Source organism: Patiria miniata, unplaced genomic scaffold (assembly GCF_015706575.1).
Source record: "Patiria miniata isolate m_02_andy unplaced genomic scaffold, ASM1570657v1 HiC_scaffold_22, whole genome shotgun sequence".
Lineage (NCBI taxonomy): Eukaryota > Metazoa > Echinodermata > Asteroidea > Valvatida > Asterinidae > Patiria > Patiria miniata.
This window is the reverse complement of record NW_024037061.1, coordinates 18,548,092-18,570,520: the sequence shown is the minus strand read 5'-3', so window position 1 is coordinate 18,570,520 and position 22,429 is coordinate 18,548,092. Positions and strand designations below refer to the sequence as shown.

The window sequence follows — 22,429 nt, the reverse complement described above, 5'->3', positions numbered from 1 at the left end:
AAATATTCTATCCTATCGAATTTCCCCTTAACAGTACATTTTTCCAAAACTTTTACGGATGTGATATAGGGACCCTGAGGCATCTTCCAAGAAAGCTTGCAATTTAGAAAGATTGCAAGATTACAATTTGTATTTTAATCAAATTTGGTCAAACATCGATATCGACTGTTCTACAAATGACTCAGAAATATTGATGCAGGATAACCATGTTTTCATAGTTATTAAAGTTGGTATATACGTGCTTTTTCAAAATTTCGATTTTCTTTTCAGAACGAAATTTAAAAGAATATATCCTGTAACAAATAAATTTGCTTGTTTGTTTTTGCAGGCCTTTCAATGGCGCGCTCCAGTTCTGAAATTGCGTACACTATATTGAGAACGAATAAGGAGCGTCCCGCTCTTAATTCAAAAGTTGAAATTAATTAATTAATTACTTGTGGGCCGCTTTTTTTCTTGCGATGTCTCATTGGAAAGCTCATTACTAATGTATGCTAGAATCTATTTTTCAAGGTGCCACACCCAAAAAGCACGTATACCAAAGCATGCATACACCAACTTAAATAGATAATATAGATTATTCTTTATTTTGAAGAATGGAGAAAAATCATCCGATTGGGCGCTGACGTCCCATGGTTAGATTTTCCGACTCGTGCGGTCATCCCAACAGATGGGAGTCCTGGGTTCCCTGTCTGACGGAGATCTCTGTTTTAGGACGCTTATTTACTACAATTGCCTGTCTCCGCCCAGGAGTATAAAATGGTACCTGATATGGAGGTTCAGAACAAATTGCACTGATCTCGAGCAGCTGCAGAAAAATGGTCTCAGTGTGAACTGCAGGGATAATAATTGTAAATTAAAGCGCTTTGAAACCTGAGGTATAAATTGTTATTCACCACATCATTATTATTATCATGAGTGGTAACAAATATTTACCAAAAAATTAACACATTTCTTACAATTGGGACATTTGTCCAGACTTGAAACTTTTAAGGATGCGATTGCAGGGCAGGATTCAACATGTTTAAGCCAAAATAAAAAAAAAATTGCAAGGAGGTGAATCTTACATTTTGAGTAAAATTTGGTCAAAAATTGACATGTCTGCAAGACAAAGGAACTTCTATATACAATGTAGATGCAAGGTGAGCTTACGTTTAAAAAGTCACACACCCAAAAATGTTTGGGGGACAAAGAAAAACATAATTTGGTGGGGGGGGGGGGTAAAAATTACTATATTTGACTTACCTGTACTTCCCCAAACATTTTAACTCTTTATATCTTTTTAAAGGGAAGATACAACATTTGCAAACATCAAAAAACGAAATGATCAAATTATCACGAAGCACCTTACTGGATTGTTAGGGAATGACAGTCTGAAGCATCCTGTAAAATCGTGGCTCCTGGTGTGCTCACATTTTCAAGAAAAATTGTATTTTTCCAACGCTGATCGGCTGACCAGCGTTGGAGAAAACTGGCTTTTTTTCAAAAACTGCTTCTAAATTTTCGTATTTGGTTATTTTGCATTTTCTTTGCAATTGATTACACACCTGTGAAAAGGGAACAATCCTGCTAGACTGATTATCTGACCTTAAAATTCACCAAAGTCTATAAATTGCTTTGTTTCATCTTAAGTGGGGTCAGGGAACCAGGCTACACGAACATGATTGGTTTTCCTGGTTGTTCCTGCATCTACAAGCCCAAAACGTGAAACAAGTCAGTTTAACAATATTTTCCATCACATACTAATCCTCCAAATCCATTTATGTCGTAAAATTTCAGTAAAAGCAAATGTTGTTCATTCCCTTTAAGTCAACAGCATTAAGTTAATCTGTCCACAAAAAAATTAGGGATGTGACTTAGGTATTAAGGTTTAGGGGAATCATTGAAATGAATGAAAACTGCTGCACTTGACAAAATGCCACTTGGCTTTTTTTTCGCGGAGGCAGAAATGGCATATAGACTTACAAAAATCATTTCAATTTATTTACATATCTTTCGTTTTGTTTTATTCAGCAAGCACTAATAATGAATTTTCTAAAATAACGCAATAAAATAAGGCTGGGTTAACAAAAATGATCCTTGCTATTATAACAATTTTATCCAAAAACCAAAACATGCTACAGCTCATAGCGATTGAAGTGGACAGTCCAATATTAAATTAAAGATAAGTCACGACATGTAGCCCCAGGCTAGCTCCCATTGAGACTTTCAGTATAAATTGAAACGTAGGGAAAACAGACTGTATTATTTCTTTTTAAAATAATAGTGGTACAAGTTATAAATATCATGGGTATAATGCAAGTAAATATGATGTACATTAATAAAAGGAGAGACACATATAGCTTTACTTAATTAAATTAAAAGATATACTTGTACTAAACTGCAGTATGATTACAAGAAAGCTTTATAAAAAATACCTTTACGAAAGGTAATAAATGCAGTATAGTCTGTTCAATTATGAAGGTTTCCCCTTGTTTTATACTCCCCACTCTGAAATACTTGGCCTTACAGTGCCATGAAATTTGCTGGGTGCTATAAGTGGAATATATACTTATCTATTTGCCATTTTCACTTTTTACATATATACACAGTGGCGGAACACAGGGGGTGCGGAGGGGTTGTGGGGTTGCCCACCACCCCTCCTGGCAGTGACCAAAATTTTCTCAAATAGGGCCATTTTTTCACTTGAGCTAGCCCTTTGGCCCCCAAACTGGCACACCCTCCACCCCGCGGAGGTAACCTCTCTGGATCTTCCCTTGATACAACAAATCCCTTGTCAATAAGATGTTCCAATTTTTTTTAACGATATGGATTAAGCAGCAGAAGTGAAAATGTCTCACCTTCTGTAAAAAAGCACTTAATTGACAAGTAGAGCACGTATTATACAGCTATAAGGATCTCTTTAAATATTCAGAGTAAAGTATCAGGTATGAGTTACAGGATTCTTTACAAATTCAACCGAATTATAATAATAATGTGTTTTTTTGGGGGGCGAGGCAATAGATCAGTTTCCAACTTTGCTACATAAGTAGTGAGTTAAGCTGTCGGTTAGTGAGTTAAGCTGTCGGTAAATGAATGCGCTGTCACTGTGGACAGAGCATTGACAGGGGGCATATTAGAGATGTCTGTGCATGAAACAGTACATAATAATGTTGCCCATGAATGATTGATCATTCCAAAGATTTTGTTTATCATCACAAAGCAAAACACCTACTTTTTCCAAGTTTACCTGATCATTGGCGAATTGAGCTGTCCAAAAAAGTGAGCAGTCGCAGTGGATTATATGTTGAATGGGAGGAGACAGACATGTTGAAAGTGTTTGAGCAAAAATGGATTATCATGTTTGATCATGATTAAATCACTCATTTCAAAGATTTGTTGTTTACTCATTAAAATAATAACTACCCAATGCAAAAATGTACTCAAAACTTAGCTTGGGCCAAACTTGGATTTTCGCTACGCCCATTGCAAGCCATGTTTTAATTTGAAATTGCATCGCTAGTTTGTCATGAAAAACAAAATCTTTGGAATGAGTAATTATTTATAGACAACTTGATAAACCATTTTAAGCAACAATACCTCTAACATACCCTTTGAACGTACTCTCCACAGCTGCGATGGCGCATCCTTCTGCAACTTAACTCACCACTTATTCAGCAAACTTGGAAAAAGAGGTTTTCAGGCCGTTGTTTTGCAATCAATGGTGCTCAGTCATCAGTGACTGAAGAGGTGCATTTAAGGTGTCAATCAGAAGCTAACGAAATACCCTTCGAGATGGAGCCACTTTGACATTGTAAAATTTCCAAACGTTTACATATGAGCCCATTACTTTTAGATTACCTTTGTTTTGATACACGAACGTATTTAAAAAATATGGCTATTATTAGTAGGCCTAATGTCAGCCAAAAGATACTGTGTTTATTTACTGGCCTCTGCCAGCCCGACCACGACCGCCCTTCTTCTTCTTCTTTTTCTTCTTCTTCTTGCTGAGCAGATTTTCTTGTTCCTCGCAGGTGGTGCAGCAGATGGAGTCGTAGCTGGGCATCATGCAGTAGGAGCGGAACTGGTCCTGTTGGCAGATGATGCTCTCCATAGGGACGCAGCCAGTCTCTGTGATGGAGTCAGAGGGAGTTAAAGTGGACAGGGCTGGATTATCATTGAAACTACAATAGATGAGATTTGAAGGTTTGCATGGTGGAAAGATACTAAGACAAGATAAGTTTGCAGTAGCACCATCTGAGTAAATCTCTTTTGTGAGTATGTGTGGTTCTGAAAAGAACCAGAGGGACTCAACGTTTGGAACAGTATGCTCTGCCCGTCGTCAGGAGAATGAGGGATTCCAACGATGATGCGATGTTATACCACCAGATCAACTGGAGCCGAGCAGAACTACTCACTAGCATCGACCACTGTTACCCCCGACGCATCAGAGAAGCCATCGAGATCATCAAGCATAACACTGTTCCCCAAGACAGTTTCTACATCAGCGACATCTGGCGCCCCATCCTCAAGTCCAAGTCCGATGGGTCTCCTATACCCTAGGACAACTTAGGTTCAGTTCTCGCCTATGGGTCACCTATACCCTGAGCTCCTTCCCCTTTGCCCCCTCACTGTGTACTGACACGCTCCAGTGATCATCCAGCATCCTTCAGTCAACTTGCATCCTTCTCACTTTCACCGGTTTTGAGCTTCACCGGTTTGCATCCTTCTCACGCCTCACCTAACATCGCATCATCGTTGGAATCCCTCATTCTCCTGCCGACGGGCAGAGCATACTGTTCGAAACGTTGAGTCCCTCTGGTTCTTTTCAGAACCACACATACTCACAAAAGAGATTTATTCACATGGTGCTACCGCAAACTTACCTAGTCTTAGAAACTACAATATACAGCAAAACTTGTCTGAAATAATTAGACACCACTTCAACCCTCATGTTGACCACATCCAGGCTGGTTAGAAAAAAAAACTGTCCACTTTTGAGACGCAAATTTCATGAAATTTGGGAGACATGTTAAAATTGGATCCTACCTGCAGGGCAATCTCCTAAGTTGCAGGTGGCAGTTATGGGTGGCTCTTCATCAAAACATTGGAACTCTCCAGGGGCACTGTTTGGTGCCCCACACATAACCTCCCGATTCTTGAAACCATCCCCACATGTTACTGTGCACTGCAGTCAAGAGAACAAACATGAAGATGAACTATGAAAGTGGAAGGGGCGGCCCAACATTGTATACAAATATTGAATGCTTCGCGGAAGGCTAGTTTTACTACACCATGCGATAAAGCATTCAATATTTGTTTTATAACACTTCGCCCACAGATTCTGCTTGGTTTCAATATTTAAATTATTTTAATCTGAACACAGTTGAAATAAACTTCAATTTCAGTACAAAATTGGTGGAACATGTATTTCTCTCTTCCAAACTACCCCTTCACGAAATGTTTGAACCCAACTCTGTGGCGCGCTCTCTTTGGAACAAAACGCGCTACGCGCACACCAGCATGCATTTGCACACAAATACCATGCCATGGATATAGTACTTTGAATGCTAATGATATAGTACTTTGGTTGCTACGGGTATAGTACATTTGGCCGTGCACAGAAAGATGGCAAAAATAGAAAGTATCATGTGACTCGCTCTCGGCCAATCAAGACACAGAATCTGTGGGTGAGGTGTTATAAATTCTACTAGTACCAAAACACAATTAGGCTCATAACTCATGTGATTCAAACATTTGGACCACTCCTATATGTTTTGCAGTAAGTTTTTTTTTTTTTCTTCCTTTTTTTTTTAGCTGAATTAAGAAAAAGAAAAATCAATAGAAGACTTGTAATGAAAGTTTTGGACAGTTTTGCTCATCGTAACACTGTGTGCATACATTCATTATGTGTGTGCGACATTGCGAGACTAAAACTTGCATATCTTTAAAACAATAAAGGCAACATGCAAATCTGGGGTGATCAGACTATGAAAGATATCTTCAGCTTTCTATAGGGATCAAATTCTCCTTGTCAGTGCTCAACCAAATAACGACCATTTTAGTTTGAAAAATTACCAAAAAACACAGTAACGCTATGTGCTCCTATTCAGCAGTGCACATCCACGAAGCATAAATTATTTTTTTTAAGAGGCCATGTCCAAGGTTTTTTACCACAGCGTCAAAACGAAAAGTTCCGCAACCTTTGAGTGACGTCGTTCATAAAGTTGATAAAATTCGCTAAACGTTGATATAAGAAACATGCCTATTGGACAATAAATTCCAAGGACCATTTTGGCTTGAAAAAATCTATCCAGTCAGTGTTTTGATTATCACGTTAGTAGCCCAATCGCTAAAGCCTGGTTCATACTCCACGCGAATGCGAATTCGAAGCGAATTTGACGTCACAAAAAAGTTGAAATGTGCTCAACTTTTACGAATTCGCAGCATGAATACTTGACACCATGTCACAAATTTGCGTTCGCTTTTGCGCCGCGTATGAACCGGGCTTAACGCACACATGCGCAATCGTGTTTTGTGTACAATGTGCACACCTGTTCGTGTCGTGTCTTCTGTGGTGTGTGTACCTGGCAGCAGCATGCGTACTTGAGCTTTTGTCCCTTTGCCTATATCAACTCTTCATTATGAATTTTAATTTCATGGTTCTTGTTCTCATAATTAAGCTTGTATCCGCCAGTGTTGTACGTAGTACTCGTACTCGGTACTCGTACTTGAGTACTACTCGAGTACTTTTTTTGGAGTACTCGTACTCATACTCGTACTCGAATGTCAAAGTACTCGCACTCGAAATGACGGTACTCGTACTTGGGCAGCAAAGTACTCGTACTCGACATGTCGAAATTGTGATCGATCATCAAAGTACTCGTACTCGAAAAGCAGTACTCGGGGGAAAATGCTATAGCTTGACTTTATACACCATGGCCTTATTTTATCGATACTCTAATTCAGTTTGAAATGGTTGATTGGCTTGTGGAGAAATCGAAGTTTCCTGATTTTCCTCTGTGCACGTCCAGACATACGCATTTAACAGCTAGCCGTGATTGGGTCTGTACATCGGTCTGACTGGGCCTGGGCCAATTATGCACAATGAACCATTTGCCGTATGGCCGTATTCGGAATACAAGTACTCGTACTCGGAGGTACCACTACTCGTACTCGGCAACCTAAGTACTCGGCAGTACTCGATACTTGGAAAAAAGTACTTGACTACAGCACTGGTATCTGCATAACAATTTTCTGATATGTGGCTACAATTTTGTTTGGGTGAAGAGTGTAATTCTGAATCAGCAACCATTTGACACCTGAATCTGACGGTCAAAGAAAAATCAATACATACAGTTTGCCAGCCTGAAACTAAAGCCTATTTCTCTGATGAGTTGATCCTAACTCTATTTGGTTCTCCAACTCAACGTAATGGGTTGATTTTAAAGACTTACACTAGACCATTCCCCGGTACTCCAGTGAGCAGGGCATGGTTCCCGATTGCAGGGCTGGGTTCCAGATGGTTTCTCTTCTTTACATTTTATTTCCAGCGCGGTGGATATCTTCCTTCCGAGCTTCTTGGAGCAAGTGACAACACGAGCCTGAGTGCCCTGTGTACCACAGGTATAAGAGCACGGCTGCCATTCCTTGGCCTTCCACTTGAAGATGGGCTTCCTCTTGCCTCCTGTGGGTTTCTTTGGGGCCGGTCTTGTGGTAGGCTGCGGCGCTTGGGTTGTCGGCTGTGTTGTGGTTATTGGGGGGAGCTTTGTTGTCGCCACTGTGGTTGTCATTGTTGTTGTCGGTTGCACTGTGGTCGTCCTTGCTTGGGTGGTGGTGGGAGGCTGGGTTGTCGTGGGAGGCTGTGTTGTCGTGGGAGGCTGTGTTGTCGTGGGAGGCTGTGTTGTCGTGGGAGGCTGAGTGGTTGCTTTGATAGTTGTTGTCTGGGGTGTTGTGGGCGCTTCGGTCGTCGGTCTTTGTGTTGTTGTTGCTGGTGGTGTCGGAGATGCTGCGGTTGTTCTGGTGGTTGCAATTGTTGTGGTTTTGGGTGGTCCTTCTCTTTCTGGGACTCTAAAGGTAAAATCATATGTCAGGCATGAAAGTCCTTCATTTGTGCAATGAGTAAATCAATAGTGAGCGTGATCAGTTTTGGTTGAGGGAGAAGATGGAGTCCTAAACTATTAACCAATATGTATGTGGTGAGTAACAGCAATGATTAAGACCATATAAATCATCTGCATGAATGTGATGTGGTGTAATCTTGATTACATGTATACATATGCAACTAGCTAGCTCACCTCAATATTACTTAAAAAAAATTCAACTCTTTATTTAAAAACAAGACTTGGCTTAATTGCCTTTAGTTGAGCTAGACCTGAAAGTGTCACGGTTAGAGCAGTATTTATACTTTGTTATCTCTGTGTCCATCACTGACTCATCAACAAGTCAGATAGTCCTATCTCAGAAATGCAGTAACTGACATTTATGAAAATTGTTAAGCTAGTAAAGACTTTCATGCTAAGTAGGAAACGTCCTTTTGTAAGCTCATTTTTGTAATTATGTTATAAATGAGTGCAAATTAGTGCGTGCTCCTATACAGGGTCAACGGAAACAAAGAGATTTCATTAAGTACCAAATACAAAACATAACTGACATCTGTGTGAATTAATGGTACATAAGATTGATCTCAAAATGTCTGGAAGGTTAATAAATGACTTGAAGTAGGAATAACGGAAAGCAGATCTTACAGGCTTTCACAGGACTGTTCATTGCAAGGCTGTTTGGTGTCCTTGGGGTTGTAGCTACCATGACCACAGAACGTCTTCTTCACTTTGAGGTTGTCGCTGGTACGATAGCATCTGAACTGGTGGAAGGAAAATCCTGCGAAGCAAACAAGTCTTGAAGTAGTAATATTGGGGAGTGGAAGGTAAGTAAGATTTGAGGCTTTGCATGGTGGAGTTACTAGATAATGAAAGGTTTGCGGAAACACCATGTGCGAATAATTTCTCAACTAAGAGAATGGTTCTGAAAAGAACCAGAGGTATAAACTCGACGTTCCGGTCAGTATGCTCTGACCGTCTTCAGGAGAGGCCTGAAGACAGTCAGAGCATACTGACCAAAAAGTTGAGTTTACACCTCTGGTTCTTTTCAGAACCATTCTCTTAGTTGAGAAATTATTTGCACATGGTGTTTCCGCAAACCTTTCATTATCTGGAAGTGGAAGGGTTCAGATAGTGGGAGTATTGACTCTGTGTATGCATGGACAGTAAATGGCACTTCGTGACCACTTAAATAGTATATGTATAAATAATTTTATTCTGAGTATTCAAAATCCATGCATATGTCTTCTTCGCCTGAGTGCATGGTGCACAATGGCAATGTGTTTGAATCCCTCAAAACTCTCTCTTTGCTAAAACCCAACACTTTTTAAATTTGTGATACTAAATTACAGTGTCACTGACTGCACCAGGGGCAGATCCAGGGGAGGTTTTGCAGCGGGAGGGGGGGGGGGGTGTCATGATCAGGTCCATCAGATTTTTTTATGTCCAATTGTCATGGACAGGCGGACATAATTCATTGTTGTAGTCGAGACCTTCACAAGACCATCACAAGGCCAACACAAGACCTTTAGTCACAAGTCAAGTCACAAGCTATTCAAATAAACTGCAAAAATGTCATTCCTTTGTCATTGTTTGTGCCCTATTACTTGTGGCTGGTCTTATGAACGGTCTTGTGCTTGTCTTGTGTCTTGTCTTGTAATGGTCTCAACTAACACTGGGACATATCGGTAATTATGATTACTATAATTGTTATAATATTTTTGGGGGGTATCAGAGCAGGGGGAGTTTCAACCTCAAAACCCCCCTTCTGGCTCCCGCGGTTGCTGCACAGAATTGATTTGAGAAAAACGTGACTCGACAGGAATCGACTGGACCTTGTTTTAACCAAATGACTCGACCAGACCGTACTTCAGTCACTGCCTTGACTTTAGTCACAGAATTGGTTGACTTGTTACAACACGAGTCTGTGGGTTTGACACTCACCACCACCGCAAGTCTTGGTGCAATCAGTCCAGCCTTCATCTTGCCACACGTACTCCGGTAGATCGGAAGTGTCAGGCCCTTCAGGCTCGTCGGGAACCGGTGGGGGATGAGTCTGTGGCGGGGTACCCGTCGTGGGTGCAGGTTGGCCCGGGGCTTGATCGTTGAGGTAGTAGCTGTAGGTAATGTTAATGGGCTTGCTGTTCTTTGTCCAGAAAACCTAAGCAGTGTGGAAATGGCATCATAGGGACAGGTCTTAGATGTGAATTGCGTGCATGCAAATGCTGCCCCAAATATGTTATGTCAAGGCAAGCAAAACAATTCGTCAGCGACACCACGAAGTAACACCCTCCCACATACCAGTAAAAACTAGCAATCGGAGAAAACGGCATCTAAAGTTGAACGCCTTCTAAAACAACCCTTTGCGTCAAAACGGCAGAGTATTTTCAGTTGGGTTTCTCGTAGTGGACACTTGATGAATTGAATCCATTAAATCTGCTGTTTTTCACCCGTTTGTGTATTAAATCAATAAGAAATAAGAGGAGTGTTAGTTTGTGAAACCGAAAAAGCTGTGAAACTGTAAATTTTCGTTTTCACAAAGTAACACTCATACAACATAAGGAAAGTGCAACTTCAGGTCAGCGCTCGCGCGCGTTCATACAAGGAGAGTGTTACTTCATGAAAACGTTTTTGCTCACTTACGAGCAGAGTGCGCGCCATGCATTGCAATGGTAAATAAATGGAAATTGAGTGTTACTTCGTGAAAACGAAAATTGTCACTTTTGCGCAAAAGTTGCCATGGATAATTAGCGTAATTATTAAAGTAAAGCTCTTGAAGCTTTGAAACTTGGTGCAATGGTAGGCCTTGATGAATAATGTTTAAAGATGTAAAAAACTGAAAATCGAAACAAATATTGTTTGACACGTGGAGTGTTACTGCGTGGTGTCGGTGACGAATTGGCACCTATTGAACACATTCGTTTGCTATTGATCATCCCCTGTTACTTGTGATTAGATTTGTGAATTCAGTTGTGATTAATTTAAGATGGGACTTGTGATGTACTTGTTATAACTTGTTATGGAGTGTCATGTCCGAGCAGTTAAGAGCACCAGACTCAAGCTCTGGTACTTCTGATCAGGAGAGTGTGGGTTCGAGTCCTGGTTTTGACACTTGTGTCCTTAAGCAAGACACTTAACCATTATTGCTTCGTCCTTCGGATGCGTTGTGTAATGCACGTAAAAGAACCCAGTAACACTTATTGCTAAGAGAAGCGGTTTGCCCCAGTGTTTCTGGCAGTGGCTGCTTAATGCGCCGCAGCACATAAAATGGATCTTTTTTCAAATACTTCATTTACCCGTCTTTAAAATATATTTATATTTATTAGCGCCTTTGGTATATAATTGTTGGTAGATGTGTGCGCTACATAAGACTCCGGTATTTTTATTATTTGTATCATTATAACTTGCAAAAGGTACCTTGAATAAAACATTGCTCAGATTACACTGCAAATATCATTTCCTTATACTGCCCTTCGTCCCAACGTAAATAAAAAATTACCAGTAAATCCAGGTCTTCGTGAAGGGGGCCCACGGAGTAGAGACGTTCAGTGTTGGGGGAGTACACAAAGCGAGCTCCGCCCCCAATGAAGGAGTGGGGCCCGGACTGGGAGCCCCGAGAGTTGAGGATGTATATCTTCTCTGCTGGACGACGCAAAGCTAATGAGAACAATTCAACCAGTGATATTTAAGTGTCGGTGTCAGGCTGTTTCTACCACATAACTGCATTCTTGAAGTCATATGGGGGCTTTTCATGTAGAATGGGGGCTTAATTTTCATCGTGGTACAGTGGAACGTCACTATACCGAACACCGCTATACCGAACATTCGGCTATACCGAACATCGTCCTTGGCTCTTGATTTCTGTGTACAAAATTTACCGAACATTGCTGTTGAAAAATGTCGACAGAAGAGCAATATGTGGCTATTATTTCCCCAAGGAATAGAAGGGGAAAGCCACCCATTGCTGTAGGTAGTAAGCTCAAAACTGTGTAATTACATAATTCAATAGTCGGCACGTGTTCAAAGTCATCTTTCAGAAACTAGAAGTACCAGGGCGTGCAGGGTGAAGTTCTGAAGGGCCTTATTTATTGCAAAATGAGTACCAGAGCACTGGCAGCTTAAAATAGATATACCGAACAATCGCTATTACGAACAATTTCTGTGGACCCTGCGATGTTCGTTATAGCGGCGTTCCACTGTACATCATTTTGAGGGTTCACCAAGCATTTGCATCAATAATCAGACTTATTCATGACTTCATGATCGCCCTCCTGCACATTTTGTTGCGCGGTAAATTGTACATTCTTAATTGTTACTTGCGATGATGCCATCTATAAACAAATGCGTCAAGAAGTCTTGAAAATGTAAACCATCATAATCCACCGGAACAAAAACTATCAAACTTTAGTGTTAAAACTGCTGTCCTTTTCCACCTCATGTAACATATAGCACTGTTTGTCAGTGTGTGTCTATGAACGAATTCTGACTTTTTCCCATGACTATTAAACTATATTATTTGGTGTTAGTGCACTGCTCATATAACTGGGCGCCCATGTGCAAAAACAAAGCATTGGCAAATTTCCAGCTCCAATTCAAATTAACCCACCACTAGACAATAGGGCAAATGGCTAACGATGCTACACTACCTACCCAAAGTATTTTTTTCTAGACCAGCATATAAATAGGAAAAGATGTTTATTCAAGAAGGTTCATGTTGAGTTAAAAACATATTTTTAAAGCTTTAAAACAGATCCAAGGAATATGTGTACATGACTGACAACGGGACAAAGCTTGGACGTAAAAGGCAAGTTTAATACTCACCAATAAAACTCTCTGTATCTGTATTTTCTCGGACATCAATGTGGCGGGAAGAAGTAGGCATGGTGTGTATAACTTGATACTCTGAAAATAAGAAAGCCCCCGAAAACAATAAGAACATATTGAGACCAAAAACAAAAAAAACCCGACAAATGAAATCCATACCACAGAAATAAATAAAAAGAAAAAAGTATGGACTTCCGTTTGTCTGATGGTTTCTGTTTCTGTCTGCCACAGTGGCATAACAAGGGCATTTTTATTGGGAGGTGGTAGACTTGAAAAAGGGCACTCTCCCATCCGTGCTCAAAGGTAGACAGGGTTCTTTTGCCGGTCACCCGGCTTCCGTAAAATCGAAAGGGGGCAGGGGGGGGGGGGGGGCATCATCAGCCTATGGGGGCGCTGTTCAAACCGAACGATTATGGGCACTACTATTGGACAATTGGTGGCACTTTTCATGGCGGCACAATTGCAGATGTTTGCGCGACATTACAAAAAAAGGCACTCGTGAAAAAAGGGCGATCGTGAAAAAAAAACACTTTTGAAAAGAAGGGGACGTACACTTTACAAAATATTGGGTGGGGGTAAATAACAGCCCCCCCCCCACCACTGTGCCACTGGTGTAACAATGGTGTAGTAAGACCTTTCCAAGACCTTTCGAGACCTGTTATTTTGTTAATCCATTGGTTCAATTTTCAGAGACAAAGCACATCAAATACATATATATGTAGCCTATAGATTTTCATTATTTTTTCACAAAATTTATTGTGGGGTAACAAAAGTGAGATCTTCTCATCTCAAGATCTTTAGGAGATCTACTGCCCCAACGAAATGATAATGTTAAATCCTCCTACTTTACTATGCATCAACCCCACTGATGAAGTGTATTTTGTGGTTCATGCATGTTGGAATTTAAATGTATAGTCCATCATTTGTAATTTCTGCACAAACGTGCTCAAAATCTAAAGAAGGGTGCTGAACAACTAACCTGATGAAGTTTCAGCTCAGCTTCAGCTGTATATTTCAAGAAAACCAACATTCTAGGATCTCGATTTCAAATCAAAAGTTGCTGAATCATGTTTTGAATTGGGCCTGAAATCAGCGTCCGAGACACGTTCTCACTGAGCCGAATGCAGCTATGCAATGTCGCGCACCGATCCGACGAATAATAGCAACCGCGCGTGCATGTGCATCGTGTCAACGCTTGCGCGCGCTTCGCCGAATAAAAAAACGAACTACTAACAGAAATATAGCACTTATATACACTTCTTAAGACACAATGTTGGAAAGGCCTTCTTTCGTTGATTTCTGCAAAATAACAGCTTGCCAGAAAGAATAATTTTACAGGGAGTTTAGTCCCCTTACTATCTTTCAACCAAGTTTTTCAACAATAATTACGCCAGTTACTTTATGGATAGCTGCAAATGATGGACTCTGGATTTAACAAAAACTGATGTTCATATCAGCATTAGTGTGAGGCCTCGAGAAAGGTCTCGTATCGCACTAGTCTGCTTATCCTTCAAATAATCAATGATCTCTCTCTTACTTTTCTTCGGGTCTTGGACAAAGTTCCTTTGGATGAAGGAGCATTGCCTGTTGTCACTGTCACACACTCCACACTTGTCCTCAACTTTGGTGGAGTCTATTTGATTGTCGCAGCCAAGTTTCTGAAAATGTGACAAACAACAAACAAAAGAAAAAAGTTTTACTATATTATGTTTATATGCTCTTCAAACAAATTTGATTCATATGAAACTTTTTTCTTCAATATAAGTCATCTGCAACCCTCAGTAAAAGATTTTTTTTTAAGAGTTGCTTCAGGATCTTTTGGTGCATATGCACCGAAAGATCCACCTGATCTTCATCAGAATATTTATCTTTTTAATATCTCATCAAAATGAATAACCTTTAAGGCTTTCTAACTCGTGGGATCGATCTGCTCTAAGATCGATCCCACGAGTTAGAAAGCCTTAAAGGTTATTCATTTTGACTTGTCTAAAGTCCCAAGATCCTTCATAAGATAATGAGTTTTGTCAAATTAGTAGATGGCCTAGTGTTAGGATCTCCACAGTGTACACATTGCATGGATCTGGAGGTCTGATTTGGGTTTTTAGCAGAAAATCTCATTCCAACAAAATCGGGGCCTATAACAAGCTATACATACCACACATTGGCCCTGCACACATATACTGTAGTGATCGTCATAGGAACAGGGTGTGCCGTCTGTCACGTTATAATTGGTCACAACAACGTCTTCGGTGGTCTCAGAGATACAGGTGAGCCTGCACTGTAGTGATTCTGTGTGAACGAACACATATTAAATTTGTGTTTGATTGCTCTGGAAGAAATCTAAAACTAGTATATGACACGTGGGGCGTATTCGAAACCCTGTTCCTGTGTTGAATGAACACGAGAACAGGGTTCCGAATGATAGGAACCAACACACGAACGGTGTTCGCAAACAAGATTCTCATTCCCCACTTATTGGGGATACCCGAGTAGATATGAAGGAACCGGAACTTGCGTTAATATTCGTGTATAAAATTGAAAGCATTCATTAAGTGCAGGAGCAGTAATGGTAAAACATTAAAATTAGAAGTGACAAAAACTTGGAAAATCAATAATTTTTTGATGTTGAGTTATGCTGGCCTATTTATTGCGTTTGACAAAAAGAACAATTTGACCAACTTTCAAAGCGACATATTGTATACTTTTGTAACTATCATAAACAAACAATTGACAAAAAGCTTGAACTCCGTGTTTATTTGTTTTCACGAAGTGACAACAACTAACCTTGTTAGCAGGGCCAGATGGATTATGCATTTCTTTATGCTGATAAAGAACAGACGCATGCGCACTACACGCGTTAATGTTACAATTTCTCACAACATTTTATGTAGTCATGAAGTGACAGAGTGTGTACAAAGAAATGGGAAAAATAATAGAGACCCTTTTCACGAAGTGTAAAATATCTTTATTAATGAATTACTGTTTAATTATGAGAGACTTTTAACTTTGAATTAGCCAAAAAAAAAAGCCAATAAGTTACTTGATGCCAAAATTTCCAAAATCTGTAACTACAAACTAGTCGAAAATGTGTTTTGAAAATGTGGTTATCTCGGGATGACCTTTTTACAGGATATTGAAGTTTTTGTCACTCTGTGAAAACACCGCCAATATTTTCACTCTGTATTATTGTTTATACAACACATGTTGCAAACTTTCAGAAATACACTCTTGCTTTTATGGGAGGTGCATTTGCACATTTGAAAGCTCTTACTGTTTCTGTTTTCATGCGGTAGCCACTTGTGTTGTCTCCCTCCTAAGTGAAAACTTGCCAGATTGTCCTCACACTGTTTGGCCCGTCTGTCCTCCCATTCACCAACACAGGGCTAATATGAAGACGAAAGAATACTATGCCAATTGTGTAAATAAATGTGCAAAACAAATATGTAAATAAATATTCTAATGTTTACATTTCAAGTTGCATACCCTATACTCTTCAAAATTCTTTTCACCCAACAAATTTACAATTTGTATTTTCTGTTTTAATGGAAAAAAGTACTTTATTCCGATTTTGGACGTCTCCAACCCTCTGAAGAAGGACTTTCATTTTGCGCACAAATATACTCGCCCTATGAGAGCCGAATTATTGTTCTGCAGCCAATAATTAAAATTTTGGGAAGAAATAATTTAATAACTAAATGTTAATTTGTGCAGTTTTTTCAGTCAGTGTCTCATTCAAAAGTGAAAAACTTTGCTAGGGAATAAGAGCAATTGAAAAACAAATCCTTTTTTTGAGGTGAAACTCAGAATGGTGTACTCCTTTGCACATTTCCCATTTTTCTCATCTTTCCGTTTCCCTCTCCCTATTAATTTCGCGCTAGCAATGGTTGGTCCAATCATTTTCAGCTACGATCTCAAATAACCAACAAGTAACATTTAAAACAGTAAGGAGTGACTACATTAAAAAAAATCGACTGTTGCAATCACAGTCTAATTTTTAATAGGAGACTTTTGAGGTGCTTGGTGACAGCAAACATACCAGTCCTTTTCAATTGTTTATCATCATTTGCAGCTATCCAAAAAGTAACTGACGTAATTATTGTTGAAAAGCATACTTGGTTTAAAGATAGTAATGGTATTAAACTCCCTGTGAAATTATTCTTTCTGGAAAGCTGTCATTTTAAAGAAATCATTACAAAAAAAACCATTTCCAACAATTAAGACGCATTCTTGGAATTTCCTTTATTAGTTCGCTTTTAATTTGGCAAAGCGCGCACAAACGTTAACACAATAATGCACACATGCGCGCGGTTGCTATAATTCATCGGTTCAGAGCGCGACATGGCGTAGCTGCAATCGGCTCAGTGAGAACATGTCAGATGCTGAATTCAGGCCCAATTCAAAACATGACTCAGCAAATTTAGATTGAAATCGAGATCCTAGAATATTGTTTTCTCGGAATATACAGCATTCACTTAGCTGAAACTGCATCAGGTTAGTTGTTCAGTACCCTTCTTTAGATTTTGAGCACTTTTGTTGCTTCAAGCGAACATAATGCAAAAATTACAAATGATGGATGCTACCTTTATGCTAAAGTGTGCGTGTTCAAAATGACACAAATAATAGAAAAGAACTGGTGTACATGTATTTGCTGCCACCAATCATCTCAAAAGTCTGCCACTGAAAATTATTACATGAAGATTACCGAGCTGAAACCAAAATCTATATTTGCATTCAGACCCGAGTCGCTCCAAATACGTGTTAGTTTGGCACGGCTCTGGATTGCCTTCCTGAAACGGTTCTTACCCTTTTGTTGCAGAGATGGTACTCATAGGACTCCCCCTTGCAATCTTTGCCTCCATTGGCTGGCCTACAGATTGAAAAAAGAAAAAAATGAACGAAAAAAACAAAACAAATCTGCGTTACAGAATACTGCTGATTCATCTGTCAAGTAAAGAATGCAACTGAATTAAACAAGTGGTAACTCCAGGTTGAACTCCACAGTTTTTAACCTGGCTGTAACTGAAATCTTGTAAAACCTGTTTAATTTTGTATTCTCCACTAAAAACGTGTAAGAAAAATACCCAGGATAGTGCCTATAGACCTTATCCACAAGGAAGCCATATTTGATCATGTTCCCTGAAGTTTATAAATCACAAACGTGATTTTGTCGTGCGATATACACATTCCCATGTTCCACTGGGATAACCAATATTCTGCAGACCACTGATTTCCAATCAAGTCACTTACAAGTCATTAAACATTGGAAGTCACATATCATAGGTCATGAATAATTTTTAAAAATGTGTTCAGTTCCTTTTTTTTTTTTAAAGCAGACTACTCAAGACTGGGTGCAGCTTGTAACATGTGATTAGCATGCGATGACCTGAGATGACTTAAAGGTAGAGAATTATTTGTCATTTGTGCATTTTTTTTGTTTGAAGCAACAAAAGTGTTCGAAATCTAAAGAAGGGTGCTTAACAACTAACCTGATGAAGTTTTAGCTCAGTGAGTTGCTGTATATTCCGACAAAACAAACAATTCTAGGATCTCGATTTCAATTCAAAAGTTTCCGAGTCATGTTTTGAATTGCGCCTGAAATCAGCGTTCGGGCCACCTTCTCATTCAGCTGATTATTACAGCTACGTGATGTCACGCACCGAACCGACGAATAATAGCAACCGTGCATAGGCATGTGCGTTGTTTCAACGCTTGTACACACCCATTAACGGCTTCGCCGAAATAAAAACGAACTACTAACGGAAGTTTCCAAAAATCCGCCTCTTGACGCATCTTTGGAAAGTGCCTTCTGTTATTTTTCTTCAAAATGACAGCATGCCAGAAAGAATAATTTCACAGAGAGGTTAATGCCATTACTATCTTTAAACCAACAATGCTTTTCAACAATAATTTCATTTGTTACTTTTTGGATAGCTGCTAATAATACACTAGCTGTACTCTACCTTCAAAGGTATAGTCCATCATTTGTAATTTGTGCATTTTGTTCGTTTGAAGCAACAAAACTGCTCAAAATCTAAAGAAGGGTGCTGATCAACTAACCTGATGAAGTTTCAGCTCAGCATCAGCTGTATATTTCGAAAAAAACAACATTCTAGGACCTCGATTTCAAATCAAAAGTTGCTGAATCACGTTTTGAATCGGGCCTGAATTCAGCGTTCGAGACGCGTTCTCACTGAGCTGATTGCAGCTACAGGATGTCGCGCACCGATCCGATGAATTATAGCAACCGCGCGCGCGTATGCCTCGTGTCAACGGTTGCGCGCGCTTCGCCAAATAAAAAAAACTAACAGACATTTCCAACGGTGCTTCTTAAGACGCACCGTTGGAAAGGCCTTCTTTCGTTGATTTCTTCAAAATGACAGCTTGCCAGAAAGAATAATTTCACAGGGAGTTTAGTGACCCCTTACTATCTTTCAACCAAGTATGTTTTTCAACAATAATTACGCCAGTTACTTTTTGGATAGCTGCAAATGATGGACTCTGGCTTTAAATACATGACTCTGCTTGAGTCGTACTGCTGCATATTTTTAATGACTTTGAAATGAGACTGAAATGAGATCTGACAAACTTACGGTGGATTGTTGCACTCCCGTGTTCTGACCTGTACCCCGACGCCACACGGGTACGTACAGTCGCTCCACTGCGAGAACTTACTCCATTCCCCGTTCTGTCTTTCAGCATCCCTGTATACGCAGTAGCCTTGAAGACACCACTGTGGAAATGGTTTAATCGTGACGTCTGATAGTTATAAGGGATTACAACTGACACATATTTATAGACAAATGGCCATAACTGAGGTAGAACAAGGCTCCCATTATGCTAGTCGTAAGACACAATCATTACTCCATTGACCAGGCCTTACCAAAATGCCGCGCACAGGCCCCCTGACATACATAATGTGTGCAACATGAGTGCAATGGTTTCGTCTTAGGTGATGCGGCAATGCGGCTTTTTTTTTTTTTACTTGTTTTTTTTGCTTCAAATGTCGGCTGATGACTACAAATGGTGCCCGACTAAACTTAGTGCAAATATTAGAGGCCACATAAAGCTTATTCTCGATCATAACCCCATCTAAAAACATGTTAAAATTGTGCAGCAGCAGGATTCCAGTCAAACCAGTGAGTTTGGCGGTTTTGAGACATCATCTTTCATTGAAAAAAAAACTTTTCATTTTGCCGACCCGCATGGCTACGGCGACGCGCGCTCATACCCGAAACCGGAGACTTTTTTTTTTGGCCTTAGTAATGGCTTTTAATATCGTTCGCCAGATTAACTTAGATGAAAATAGGCATTTCCTACTGGATATCAGCGTCAGAGAAGTAAAACTAAGCTCGTGCATGGCTTGACCTTGGCAAATAGGTCATCGTTTTTTGGATTTTGGGGGGGGGGGAATGAGAAAAGCCACTTTAAATGCCAGAAATATGACATCTGAGCGGGAATCACCCCTTAAAGTTATTATTTAAGTCACTCTAAATTATAATTTAAGTCACTCTTAACCAGCTCGCGTCGGAGGACGTGATAACACGCACTGGCTGTTTTTATACACAGACACGGCCGACGGATTGCCAAGATTGCCTCGACTCGCCTCCGGGTAACGTCTAGGGAAATTTCTATCGGTTGTGTAATGCACGCGCACCTGTTTGGCCTAATATATGCAGCGCGCATTCAAAACATTTCATTGTAGTTCCGAACCAAACTCTTAAATTTTCTTCCAATAGTATCAAAGATGCAGCAAGACTTTGATGCAACTTCACTGGTCAGCTCTTTTGTGGTGTGTAGTGTGCGTGGGACTGAAAATGGATGATAATTGCCTGCAGAAGTAGTGCATGCGCACTAGTTTCCCCCATTTTTCAGGGGAGAGATTTTACGAATTTCCCCAGACGTTGTTCCCGACGGGTTCCTGGGTGATATTGGAAATGTTCGTGATAAACGCCCTCCGCACCGGCTGGTTTTCGCGGTGGCGGGTTATCGCCTATCAAACAATAACAACGTCTAGCCCCTAGACTAGGTGACTACGTCTTAACACGCTATAATCCCTCGTGCCTTTTGTACACACACAAAGTCCGTGAAGTCTGTGGAGGCGGACCGTGTGTTGATCTTGAATTGGCCGTTGTGCACGGCCTATTGTTAGACAATTTATGCTCCAGTGAACACCTCGGAGAATTGAAACATATGAGGTTTCGGCAAGAAATATCGCACAAATGCTGTTGAAATGACTCTTGCGAATCAGTATTTGTGGCATTTGGCTGTATATCAGAAGTTGGCTGGAAAATTTTGCTAAAATCGAAGATGTTAATACTATATGGTTTTGGCGCGACTCTTGAACACCAGTCTGAAACAATTAAGTAATTGCCCTTTAATTGTTTGTTGTCAATGTATGGAAGGCAAACCAATGTGATTGTGGACCTTACTTTGTCGTATCCACATTCTGAGCCGTCCAATGGTGGGCCTTTCTTGGTGCGGCAATACTGAGGGTCCCAGGGATCTATACACCACAGCTGCGTGCAGGATTTATCATCTTCACGCTGTAGAGAAGACAAAAAAGAAGCCTACACTTAAAGCTTCAGGTATCACGAGATTGTCAATTTCAAAAAACAAATTCGATGAAAATTCGATGAAAGGTCTGAAAGAAGCATTTCTTCTATATTGATAATGCCTTTCTCTCAGATTCAAAAAGTCTGAAAAAATATCATGCCTGAAGCTTGCAAATTACAGGCTTAACTGATTGCACACAAAAATTTAAAATGGAATTGACTCAGAAATGGGATTCTAATTCACTTTGTTTATGTTAACATGTACAGTGTTTTTGTTGCTATAATCAAGTATTATTCCTACACACAATTTTTATTTCTACAGTCAAAAGCAAAGAGAGAAAGTTTCTTCTAACTTTTCTTTGATTAAATGTTTATTTGCAAAAAGTGAAGAACATAATGCACATACTTTTGTTTCACTAAAGTAGTTTAAAATCCTCTGTGTGTGCTGGTTTGGTTTTACTGGGAAACACTGCAAATATGACAGTCCTTTATGTCACTTTTATGTTGAATTAAAAAAATATCAGCCTTACAGCGCATCAACAGAATGACCAGATATCACTGCAAAACTTGTGCATCACCTGGATGTGATTTTTGTATTTAATAGAGGTATAATAAACAGTCAATCTAGTCAAGTTTGTGAAAGTAAATCAAACATTATCAATGTCATTCAATTACCACCTGGTGCATTATATGTCATACAAAGTTGCAGCAATGTGCAAAAGCAATTCAAAAGCAAAAGAGCATGACAGGCATGCAACTGCGAATTAAAACGAGGAAATTCCAAACCAAATAAGACTTTGTGCAGTATTTTTCAACTTGTAATGGCATTCACAAGAAGTAAAAAAAAAAAAAACAAGGAAATCAGCAGATCTGATCTGAGGAAGAGTTGCATGCTGGGCATCAATTTCTGACAGAAAAGCTCACAGAAGATTTATGCAAAACGTATGTATGTTTTTGGTCTGTGTCTGTGTCTGTGAT

The 22,429-nt window shown here is 39.8% G+C and overlaps 1 protein-coding gene across 3 annotated transcripts in view; it reads right to left on the bottom strand.

Annotated features, from left to right (window-relative positions):
* Positions 1 to 3,052: 3,052 nt before the first annotated feature.
* The window catches only part of LOC119730405 (A disintegrin and metalloproteinase with thrombospondin motifs 3-like), a 47,486-nt gene continuing 28,109 nt past the window's right edge, over positions 3,053 to 22,429 (bottom strand). For 2 of the 3 annotated variants that reach the window (XM_038203280.1, XM_038203282.1), the window contains 13 exons: positions 21,329 to 21,442; positions 19,490 to 19,629; positions 17,703 to 17,766; positions 16,171 to 16,282; positions 15,055 to 15,188; positions 14,437 to 14,557; positions 12,897 to 12,977; positions 11,575 to 11,732; positions 10,020 to 10,236; positions 8,724 to 8,856; positions 7,434 to 8,046; positions 5,026 to 5,164; positions 3,053 to 4,107 (listed from right to left, as the gene is read on the bottom strand). In XM_038203280.1, the coding sequence (XP_038059208.1) occupies positions 3,920 to 4,107; positions 5,026 to 5,164; positions 7,434 to 8,046; positions 8,724 to 8,856; positions 10,020 to 10,236; positions 11,575 to 11,732; positions 12,897 to 12,977; positions 14,437 to 14,557; positions 15,055 to 15,188; positions 16,171 to 16,282; positions 17,703 to 17,766; positions 19,490 to 19,629; positions 21,329 to 21,442 (2,214 nt within the window). In that variant the 3' untranslated portion in view covers positions 3,053 to 3,919. The remainder of the gene's footprint in view (positions 4,108 to 5,025; positions 5,165 to 7,433; positions 8,047 to 8,723; positions 8,857 to 10,019; positions 10,237 to 11,574; positions 11,733 to 12,896; positions 12,978 to 14,436; positions 14,558 to 15,054; positions 15,189 to 16,170; positions 16,283 to 17,702; positions 17,767 to 19,489; positions 19,630 to 21,328; positions 21,443 to 22,429) is intronic. The other variant, XM_038203281.1, reaches the window with a different exon arrangement.